General features: G+C 34.3%; 1 protein-coding gene across 1 annotated transcript; it reads left to right on the top strand.

Annotated features, from left to right (window-relative positions):
* Positions 1–1,222: 1,222 nt before the first annotated feature.
* LOC134718574 (uncharacterized) lies at positions 1,223–9,559 on the top strand. Its single transcript, XM_063581183.1, has 4 exons — positions 1,223–1,318; positions 3,595–4,694; positions 6,127–6,311; positions 8,159–9,559. Exons 2-4 carry the CDS (start codon positions 3,656–3,658, stop codon positions 9,437–9,439), a joined length of 2,505 nt encoding a protein of 834 aa, XP_063437253.1. The 5' UTR covers positions 1,223–1,318; positions 3,595–3,655; the 3' UTR covers positions 9,440–9,559.
* Positions 9,560–12,318: the final 2,759 nt, after the last annotated feature.

The following is a 12,318-nucleotide window of genomic DNA, read 5'->3' as shown; positions in this document are numbered from 1 at the left end:
TAACGACAACCACAGAACATCAGGGTTCAGACCTTCATACACTTAAACCAGAGAACAGTCAATCCATTAATCTAATAATGCATCTTCTAAAAGTGCTCTTATAACATACAATGTAGATGTTAACCCTAATATTCCTTGCATCTATGATATACTGTCGGCATATATACATATACATTACAATGTAAGAAAGTCACACTAGTAATAGATGGCCTGAGTAAAACAAAAACAGGTCTGCTTGTAGACTCAGAGTCTGGTAGTGGGTTAGAGGTTAGGGAGCTAAATCGCCGGATGCCAACGAGTTATCGAGAATGGATACCATTCATTTTTATTAAAAACTCATCAGTAGCAAAATAATTTATACGTACAATGCATCACTTCTGTATAAAAGTACATGTCCTGAACATGCTTGAAATAGTTACCACTGGACGGTTAATTAAGCAACTCACAATCAATCAATCATTAGAAATGAGGAAATAAAGCATAGTTCAAACTCGGTGAACACGCACCGATCCACTTTACAATGAAACATAGTCTCACTGATTTTTAAAACTGAAAATGATCATCGTCCGTTATGATTAGTACTACAATTTGTAAGAACGATACGTCGGTAAAATATTTAGTCACGGAAAATGTATTATTTGATATAATTTGATAAATACGAAATCCTCTTTCCTAAAATATAAAAATAGAAGAGAAAGAAAGAAAGAAGGAGATGTATGCATAATTAAAACCGATATATCATTACTATTCACAAATGTGAATGACTACACGACAGGTCAATAGTCCAGTTGTTTCATTATTATTCCATTTTATATTGTATTTTTTTCTTTTTGTTTCTAATGTTTGGTTGTAGTATGTATTACATGCATTCCTAATATGTTTTTTCGTCATCTAACGTACTTTATGCTTATATTTATATTGGGAGAGGACGTCTCTAATGTTGCTATAACTTGTGTCCCGTGAATCACTTTTGCTTCTTTTGCAAATAAAATATGTTAAAACTTAAATAGCCAGTAAATACCGTACGTAAGTTACAGAAACTAAGCCCCTATAAGTCAAAACATGAAACTAATGTGAATAGTACAAATGTACGATTTGTGTAAATAGCAAACTGTCTATTTACTTTTAAATTACGATATTTTTCTTTTGTTTTCTGTAAATTTAATATGTACGCATTAATGCTTCATAATTTCTATTGTGATTTACATTTAAAACAATGCACGAATCACTTAAGAATAGAAGTGGATTTTTAAAAAGAAAGAACAAAAATGGATATTTAAAATCAAAGATCTATCTAATATTTCAAATGTCTGCGTTGGTAAGTTTGCCTTTTATACTTGAAACAAATATTTATCATAATACACTTAACACTTTTCAAACGTTTTCAATATAAATATTTTTACCACTGCTATTTTCTTTAGATAGACAAAAAATTGAAGGTATTCACATTTATTCACACTGCTTAATATTAAAACATGATTATTGCATAATTTTTAGTTTTTTTGGTTGGATACAACACTGACCAAAGTAAGCGAAAAAAAGATCACAGTTTATATAAGAAAATTCATGTATACATTCAAAAAAGACCTCATCTGGCATGTTAACGCAAGCCGAAATAAAAAAAATCAAACATCAAATTGATAGCACGGAATATAAAAAAAGATCTACAAGAGGCATCATTTTTCCGTACTGAATTTTGTTGCTTGCTTAAAGGAAAAATAAATATGAAAATGGAAATGGGGAATGTGTCAAAGAGACAACAACCCGACCATAAAAGACAACAGCAGAAGGCCACCAACAGGTCTTCAATGTAGCGAGAAATTCCCGCACACGTACGGAGGAGTCCTTCAGCTGGCCCCTTAACAAATATATACTAGTTCAGTGATAATGAACCTTTTCATAGATGAAAATGAACAATTTCCAGCAGTCTGGCAACATATTTTAACTCTACCACTTGTCCATCTTCCTTTAGCTCGTTTAGTCATTTCTTTGCAAGTTCTATATAATATTGAATATTTTTTTCCAGACTTTTTTTCTCTCTACATAAATAGCCATATTGTATCGACACAAGTCTTTCGTTTAGAACTGTATGGTGACCTCCAAATGTACTTGTCTCTTCAGTTATTTTTATGATATTGTTTCGTCAAAATCTTATTGACTCTTGTCCGACATTTTCGTTGATTCATTTTGAAATGGGGAAATACAAAAAGGAAAGCAAAAAAAAAAAAATACGAACCTAATTATTTGCTTCTATAATATTATAATTGATTATTTGTTGGTTGCTTAATGTCCAGAAGCAAAAATTGTGATATTGTGAAGTATAAACACGTGATTGGTTATACACTTTAGCAATGGAAGTATACAGTAGGGTCTTGATTTGATTTCCAGACTGTCTTCCATTTGCTTGAAAGAAAACAATGAGCAAAAAGGGAGGGCTAAAGGGTTTAAAAAAAAACAAGGAATAGAAAAAAAAATAGGCAAAAAAATATTACAAAAAGCGAGTATTTAGAAGCTATAATATTATTGATAGAGAATAACAGATATATTTAAATAAATAAGGAATAGAGAAGCATGTACATAAGAAATGTTGGACACCTATCCATAACCTTAAACAAAAAATAACGCTTAAAAGGACACAGTGACATTTGAACTATTTCGTCTTTAAATACATTTTTACCAAAGTTATCTAAGTGTAACAATTTATTTTGGATAATATTACCGTATGGGTTTCACGTGAATGCATCGTTAACTTAGATCAATTTAAACAAAATATACACTTTTATATATATGAATGTGTAAAATTGCATGCACAAATATTCAATAAAAAACTTAAATTTATCAAGGTTAGTGCATCATTTTGCAGAAATATGTCTCTGACAAACTTTAAAGAACACGACACTGCATTAAGATGAAGGCTCAAATGCAATTTGCCAATCTGCCAAAAATGCTCATACGTGTACTATATAATTATAGGTTATCGACTAAAAGATTAAGTGAATGTGCTTCAAGTTACAGCCTTAGATATAGAAAACCTCCTTCTGTATATCTTTAGAACAAGTTGTGTTTAAATTTATATTTTGCTACGACCGCACAGTTGACATTATATCATTCAAAACTTGATTGCACATAGGGCATATATAATGATGCACATTTCCGTCCGTCTGTCCGTCTGAAGATTTATTTCCGGATGATAACTAAAACACCGTTCGACCAATTCTGTTCATATTTTAATTTAATATCATACATTATACATCCTATTCTGAATCTGATAGTTTTCTCATTAACTGTTCCAGCATTATGAACCTCAGTTACTTAAAAGTGAGATTTTTCTCGGGTCCGGATAATAACTTACTTACATTCCGCAATATTTTAGAATTAAAACACAATGTCATGGATTATAAAATGTAGGGCAAATGCGATTTTTATGGTTTTACCTTTACCGTTCCAGGGTTTTGTCCTAATATCTATGCATGCATTGAATACTTGAATGGGTTATTTGTTTAAAATATTTGATGTTTGTTTAACACACAGTGGCAGATATTTCATGTATGTTCTTCACTGAAAAGTAATACAGTTCTTGCTTTTTTCTTCCAGCTTTATGCTCTCAGATGATCTTTAATTTCTTTATACCATGTAACCATACTACCTCACCTAAATGGATGATTATGATGACGAAGACTACAACAAAACGCCGACGCCACAGAACGGAGGACTGAATTTTTTCAGCAGGAACAGTAGCCGCGCTTCGAGTTCAACTCCTTCGAATAATCTTTTTAATAAGACAGCACGTGAACGCACAGACGCTTCTTCTGCATCTACACGTGCATCTGGAAAAGTTGGTTTCCAAGCGAACGTACCACCACGAGGTACTAACTCACGAGCTACACCAATCAATTCGGTTAGACGATCTGTTAGTTTGCGTACAGGAAGCTCCGCCGCGAAAACATTACCCGAAAGGAAAGCAAGCGGACGAAATAGTGTGATTGCTAAAACCACAGACGATATCAAGAAAAAAAGCACAAACGGAAGAAACAGTGTGTCAAATAAATTAGAATCTGATAATTCAAAACTTGTTCTCGATTCAAACGCTATAAACTCTTTGTTCTGTGAACCTTGCCAACAACAGTGTATAGACGTTAAAGCCGAATCTTATTGTAAAACCTGCGAGGAAGCGCTATGTGATAGCTGTGCTGGAACGCATAGAAATTCTAAAATCACGCGTGATCACGCAGTGCTATTGTTAGACGAAATGTCCAACCCAAGACCAAAGGCAAGAGACGATCAGTACCCGTCAAAACCAGGTAAGCCTGAGAAAGTTTCTATTGAATCCACTACATGTACTATAAGCTGGGAGCCGTCGACGGGCCCTGTTGACTGTTATGAAGTTAGATATAAGATAAAGACTTCTAAGACATGGTCCAAAGTGCAGACCGAAGGCCCACAGTGCATGTTTACTGTTCAAAATTTAAAGGGAAGGACGGCTTACAATTTTCAGGTGCGTGGTATTGCCGGTTCGATTGAAGGACCGTTCAGTTATGTCAGTGAGCCTTATGAAACCAAAGTTTCGTTAGCATGGAGATTGATGCAGTCAGCAAGAAAAATAGAGGATGGAACTCCTGCTAAATATAAACTGGAATTAGACGAAAAACTATCAGCAAGAAACGAGAAGGCAAAGACAAGAAAATGTGTACTTGGTGAGTTTGGTATACAACTGTTATGAAGTAATTGAAAATACAGAAAAAAAACTTAAAGTATTGTTTCATTAATTCTACTCGTTTTATAACATATAAACAAATATATTGAGCAAAGAATTATCATTATCGCTATTATAAGGAATGTTAGATGTATGTTTTATTATTTGATTCGCAACATGATGTGTCACTGGGATGTGGGTGGATGTCATTAAAAATCGTGATGGTCCTGTTAACAATTTGTTTTCATAAGTTTTAATTGTGTCTCCTAATGTTTTTCCAAAGGTTAAAGCTTATTAGTTTTTTCTATGTAAAAATATATTGATAACGAAAGAATCATTTGATTGGATTAGATTACGACGAGTACTTCACATTCCCCTCTGAGCATCAAATCCCCTTCTGAATGTATTTATAGAGATGTATCCGAAATGAATTTCTTTTTTTTATGAATATTTTGTAATAACAAATTAGAACTGCCGGTGTAAGAGTACAATATCAACCAAGTATATTTTATTTGCCTAACGTCCAATGGTATTATATACAAGTTTCATGAATATTCACTACAAGTCAATTCTGAATCGCGTTTTAAACGTTTTAAACAGAGTGTAGAATAATCAAATTTCTCGCTACATTGAAGACCTGTTGGTGACCATCTGCTGTTGTTTTTTCTATGGTCGGGTAGTTGTCTCTTTGACACATTCCCCATTTCCATTCTCAATTTTATTCAGAAACCAACGAACTCGATTGCACAATTTTGAACTATCGTGGACCCCTTGTCAAATTTTCATCTTCCAAGTACATGTAGCCCATTTGCCACACATTGTATAAGGAAACTAGTTTCGGATTCTTGAATAAATGTTAAGGTTCTATGTAATCTTAGATACCAAAATGGTTAGAATGGTATATTATAAAAAAGGAAGATGTGGTATGATTGCCAATTAAACAACTGTCCACAAGAGACCAAAATGATACAGACATTAACTATTATAGGTCACAGTACGGCTTCCAACAATGAGCAAAGCCCGTACCGCATAGTCAGCTATAAAAGGCTCCGATAAGAAAATGTAAAACTATTCAAACGAGAAAACTAACGACCTAATTTATATAAAAAAATGAAATAAGCCGGTTAAAAACTGAAATAAAGAAAATGTGGTATGAATGCAAATGGGACCACTTTCATCTAGAGTCGAAATGACAGTGATGTGCGCAAAAATATGTCACTTCAGGCCTTCCACATTAAGCAAAACACATATACCCTATAATAAGTTATGTAATGATAAATTAAAGATACGGCATTTGTTCATTGAAAAGAAAGACAAACGACAAAGTTTTTTTCCCAATCAAAAAAGGTGGACGTCCTCTACTCCACTGTTGAATACGTCACTGATAAATCCAACTCATTGAACCGTAAAAATGACGTGATTTTATATTCTAGGTAATAAACGCCTTGGTGTACAGGTAGGAGAAAAGACTATCATGATGGTGGGCGCCACCGGAGCAGGAAAGACAACTCTTGTCGATGGCATGATTAATTTCATCACTGATGTCGCCTTAGATGATGAATTCCGATTTACTATGATAGATTTAACGTCAGAAGAGAAGAACAAAGAAAGCAACCAGGTAAGGTTCTGAAATAATTTACAAAAAGGTTTCTCAAGGTGTATATCTTTGGATCCTTTTTTTAGCTCACCTGGCCCAAAGGGCCAAGTGAGCTTTTCCCATCACTTGGCGTCCGTCGTCCGTCGTCGTCGTCCGTCGTCCGTTGTCGTTAGCTTTTACAAAAATATTCTCCTCTGAAACTACTGGGCCAAATCAAACCAAACTTGGCCACAATCATCATTGGGGTATCTAGCTTAAAAAATGTGTGGCGTGACCCGCCAAACCAACCAAGATGGCCACCATGGCTAAAAATAGAACATAGGGGTAAAATGCAGTTTTTGGCTTATAACTCAAAAACCAAAGCATTTAGAGCAAATCTGGCATGGGGTTATATTGTTTATCAAATCAATATCTATCTGTCCTGTAATTTTCAGATGAATCGGACAACCGGATGGCTTATAACTCAAAAACCAAAGCATTTAGAGAAAATCTGACTTGGTATAATTGTATATCAGGTCAAGATCTATCTGCCCTGAAATTTTCAGATGAATCGGACAACTCGTTGTTGGATTGCTGCCCCTGAATTGGTAATTTTAAGGACATTTTGCTGTTTTTGGTTATTATTTTGAATAGTATTATAGATAGAGATAAACTGTAAACAGCAATAATGTTCAGCAACGTAAGATTTAAAAATAAGTCAACATGACCGAAATGGTCAGTTGACCCCTTTAGGAGTTATTGCCCTTTATAGTCAATTTTTAACCATTTTTCGTAAATCTTAGTTATCTTTTACAAAAATCTTCTCTTCTGATACTACTGGGCCAAAATAATCCAAACTTGGCAACAATCATCTTTGGGATATCTAGTTTAAAAAATGTGTGGCGTGACCCGGTCAACCAACCAAGATGGCCACTACGGCTAAAATAGAACATAGGGGTAAAATGCAGTTTTTGGCTTATAACTCAAAAACCAAAGCATTTAGAGCAAATCTGGCATGGGGTTATTTTGTTTATCAAATCAATATCTATCTGTCCTGTAATTTTTAGATGAATCGGACAACCCGATGTTGGGTTGCTGCCTGTGAATCGGTAATTTTAAGGAAATTTTGCTGTTTTTGGTTATTATCTTGAATATTATTATAGATAAAGATAAACTGTAAACAGCAATAATGTTCAGCAAAGTAAGATTAACAAATAAGTCATCATGACCGAAATGGTCAATTGACCCCCTAAGGATTTATTGTCCTTTATAGTCAATTTTTAACAATTTTGATAAAATTTGTAAATTTTTATTAACATTTCCTTTGATACCACTGGGCCAAGTTCATTATAGATAGAGATAATTGTAAGCAGCAAGACTGTTTAGTAAAGTAAGATTTACAAACACATCACCATCACCAAAACACAATTTTGTCATAAATCCATCTGCTTCCTTTGTTTAATATTCACATATACCAAGGTGAGCGACACGGGCTTTTTAGAGCCTCTAGTTTCATTTTATTTTATCAATGATCATACATTGTGTTTGCGTTAACTAGTTAAGTAACTGAAATACTAGAGAAGTTTTTAAAAACCCATACTTGAGTAGATAAAATCAACAACAGAGAATAACTTAAGATTTGTTGAAATGCTGAGGGTTATTTATTGGATGCTTTTTATTTTCTAAATCTGATTAATAGTAACCTACATAACTTTTTTGTTGTCGTATAAAAAAGAAGATGTGGTTTGATTTCCAATGACTCAACTCTCCACAAGAGACCAAATGACACAGAACATTAATCATGATAGTGGAATAAAACTGTACTTGTAAGTTTGATACTAAGTATATAGGTTTTACTATTAAATAAATTCAATATTTGCATATTTTAGGCTATATCTCAGACTGAGTGGATAACATGCTACCAGATCTGTCATCAGGAGGGATGTAAGGTACCATTCAGCGTCAACATTATCGACACGCCCGGATTTGGTGACACACGTGGTATAAAGAGAGACGAGGCTATTGTGGAACAGATCCGTAGTTTCTTTACAACGCCAGGCGAGATAGGAATCCAAACATTGGACGCAGTTTGTTTCGTAGTCCAGTCGCCATTAGCTAGGCTTTCGCCGTCACAGCGTTATATATTTCACTCAATTTTATCGATTTTTGGTAAAGATATTGTAGATAATATCTTCGTTCTAATAACATTTGCAGACGGAAACATCCCACCAGTGCTCGCGTCGCTGAAGGAAGCGGAAGTACCGTTTAAAGAACATTTCTCTTTTAATAATTCTGCTTTGTTTGTAGATCCTACCAAGAATAAAACTGCGCCAATGTTCTGGGAAATGGGACAAGAAAGTTTTGACATTTTTTTCCGAAACTTACAAACTGTACAGACAAAAAGTCTACAGTTGACGGCAGAAGTCCTTGTCGAACGACGACAAATTGAGCTGAACATAAAAAGTTTACAAGAAGAAATAAAAGTTGGTCTTCATACATTGCACAGAGTAGAGATTGAAAAGAAGATTATAAAAGATCACGAAAAAGATATTAATGCGAACAAGAATTTTATATTTACCGTTCCACAAGAATATTTTGTCAAGGTTATGTTACCACCAGGGCAACATACAACGACATGTCTTCGGTGCAATCGAACGTGCCATGACGACTGCACTTACCTCGACAACGACGAAAAACACAAATGCTTTGTTTTCAACAAACGTGGTTTCTGCACTATTTGTATCGAGCATTGTTACTGGCGTGAGCATGTCAACTGCAATTATATTTATCAAATGAGAGTACGTCACGTGACCGGGGAGTTAAAGGAATTACGACAAAAGTACCAAATCGCATCGAATGAAAAAGAGAAGCACGAAAAGTTTGTTAAAGCAGTAACCGTCGAGCTGAACAAGCAAGCAAATGAAGTTTGGAATAAAATGAAAACGGTGAGAAAAAGTCTTCAGCGTCTCTCTGAAATTGCTCTACGTCCTAATCCCCTTACCGACGTCGAGTATGTTAAACTTTTGATAGAAAACGAGAAGAGGGAAGCGAAACCTGGCTGGCAAACACGAGTTCAAATGCTGGAAGAATTGAAGCAGCGTGCGCAAATTATTACTGAAATGCCGGAAAAGAAAAGTCAACTATGGGAAACTGTCAAAGCAAAAGACTAGAGTATTGTTTGAAAAGCACGCAAAGAAACATATATATATGTCCTTTTGTACACAAGTTTGGCTGTATCACATACTATTTGTTTGTTTTTTTAGAAACAAAAAAATATCACTAGTAAATGATTTATAAATGTTTTTTATGAATATCTACTACATTGTAGTTATAAAATTTTGGTATGGCAAAATCGATATCAATTATACGTCATAATTTTCTCGAAATGACTACTGGTGGTAGGTTGAATAGCAACATTAATGACAAATCCGATGATTTTAATTTTCCGATAGTCAACTGTCCATTTCTGTGTAGCAACATCCCAGAGGCCCCAGCATATGGAGTATATGTGTCTCAATTGATACGTTACTCTAGAGCTAGCTCAAAGTACATTGATTTTGTTGAACGAGGAATACTGCTTTCTCAAAAGTTGTTAAGACAGGGCTATGAATCAATCAAATTAAGGTCATCACTCAAGAAATTTTACGGTCGCCATCATAAGCTGATTGGCCATTATGACAAAAGTGGTGTCAGAAATCATATCTGATAATCCTCCGCGATCATAATAACCTTCCATCATTACCGGACTGAACAAAGAAATAACACGACGGGTGTCGTATACAGTGCAGGAAATACTTACCGTTCCGGAGCACCTGATTTCACTCCCGGTTTTTAGTGGTGTTCGTGTTGTTACTTATTATTGTTTATAACGGTTGATGTAAATGTCCTTTGGTTTTGTGAGTGTTTTGATTGTTATTGTCTTACGCTATTTGTGATATCAAGTACATAAAAATGGTTAAAAAAACATATGAGAAAGTCTGGTTTTGGGCTAACAGTATACAGTTAGAATAATGGCATACATAACAGAATAAAGGTAAGAAGAATAACGTATAGAGAAAAGCTACCTTTAAACAAAATTATAGAGAATAATTGAGAGCAAAGACATAAGGCACACTTAATTGAAGACATGCCCTGGATTCAAACCCTATTTATATGTGTATGCTGTATGATATTAAAGTTGACGTGTTTGGGGTTCGTTACCTCTCATTGATTTTATGATGATGCTTACATAGCAGTAGATATTTACCCTTCATCGTATCTGGCCTTGAAGTCATAAAACCTTCAAGTAATTTTTTTTCAACTCATACTCCAAATTCAACCAATCAAATTGCTCGATTTCATGTTTCGCGCATGATTTTTGAGCTCCGAGCATGAATATTATAATCTTTTTGCTTTACGGTTCTCATAAACATATTAACAAACATATTAACAAAATTAGTATGAACATCAGAGTTGCCATGTGCATTTTTGCTTGTCTATTTGCTCCGAGCACTGAGTAAAATTTCATGACTTCAACCCCAGATATCTGTTCTCTTGGTACTCATGTGATTCCATCTTTTCTGTCTTTTAAGCTTGATTTTCATCTTGTCAATTGTCTCTTAATTACCTAAAGTATAGCACCAGTACTCTCTCTACATACGAGACTATAGTATATCATGTAAGAAAGGATGAATTTACATCTTAAACATTTAGTGTTTTTAAACAGCTGTTGTCTTCTACTGTCATACTTACATGTTGCACCCACTCCTTTCCCGAACCAAAATCTGATTTTTTTAAAACAAAGTTTTAATCTTATTTCATTGAACTGATTTCGAAATCTTTAGGAACAAAATCAGTAAACTGTAATATAGAAGATTAAATTAAGTACAAAATCTGCTGAAAATAGAGACGAAAGTTACTAGAGGGACACTCAAACTCATAAATCGTGACACACTGACAACGCCATGGTTAAAATTAAACTGAGACACAGATCATATTCTGAAATTACCCAGAAATCCGCACATAGTTATGAATTCTACAAGACTAAATCACTGATTAAAAATTAAGACGAAGAAAGGTTAACAATTGTTCAATGTTTTTTTAGTAAGAAGAGTTTTGCGTATCTTTTATTTACAAAACAAGGTTATCCTGTTTGTCTCCTTCACCTAGATGTTGTACTACTAATACGTCTTACAAATGTAGGTATCTTCCTAAACATGAATATATATATTCTTTTTTCCTTTACGACTCTCACAAACATATTTACAAAATTGATATGAACATCAAAGTTGCTTTTTGCGTTTTTGCTTGTCTGTTTGGTAAGTAAAACTGTTAACATAATTTTCTATAAAGCATCCCTCATTTGGGTTATAACCTTTGCATATTTCTCGTGCAGGTGGGATTTTACATGTGATTCAGACACAAGAGGATTTTTACAGTGTTCTTTCAATTTTTCCAATCTTGTATTTTTAATAAGAAAAATCCTTGATCGATACGTATGTTTTACATCTTTGTACTTTGTACTTTTTTGGCTTTTTAAGTATTTTGATATGATCGGCACTGATGAGTCTTATGTAGACGAAACGCGCGTCTGGCGTACTAAATTATAATCCTGGTACCTTTGATAACTATTATCAAAATCAAAAACGTTTTTATCGGATTTTTTGGCAATATACTATCTTATGTAAATGCCCGTTCCAATAGTTATCAAAAGTACCAGGGTTATAATTTTATACGCCAGACGCGCGATAATTCGTCTACATAAGACTCATCAGTGACGCTCAGATCGAAATAGTTAAAAAGCCAAACAAATACAAAGTTGAAGAGCATTGAGGACCCAAAATTCCAAAAAGTTGTGCCAAATACGGCTAAGGTAATCTACTCCTGGGGTAAGAAAATCCTTAGTTTTTCGAAAAATTCAAAGTTTTGTAAACAGAAAATTTATAAAAATGACCATATAATTGGTATTCATGTCAACACCGAAGTGCTGACTACTGGGCTGGTGATACCCTCGGGGACGAAACTTCCACCAGCAGTGGCATCGACCCAGTGGTGTAAATAGTTATCAAAA

Source organism: Mytilus trossulus, chromosome 5 (genome assembly GCF_036588685.1).
Source record: "Mytilus trossulus isolate FHL-02 chromosome 5, PNRI_Mtr1.1.1.hap1, whole genome shotgun sequence".
NCBI lineage: Eukaryota > Metazoa > Mollusca > Bivalvia > Mytilida > Mytilidae > Mytilus > Mytilus trossulus.
This window is presented reverse-complemented; position numbering and strand designations above follow the sequence as displayed.

Coding starts and splice junctions, on each gene's coding strand:
- LOC134718574 (XM_063581183.1), top strand. CDS start 3,656: ATGGATGATTATGATGACGAAGACTACAACAAAACGCCGACGCCACAG. Junction 4,695..6,126: donor GACAAGAAAATGTGTACTTG/GTGAGTTTGGTA, acceptor TTTATATTCTAG/GTAATAAACGCCTTGGTGTA. Junction 6,312..8,158: donor AGAACAAAGAAAGCAACCAG/GTAAGGTTCTGA, acceptor TGCATATTTTAG/GCTATATCTCAGACTGAGTG.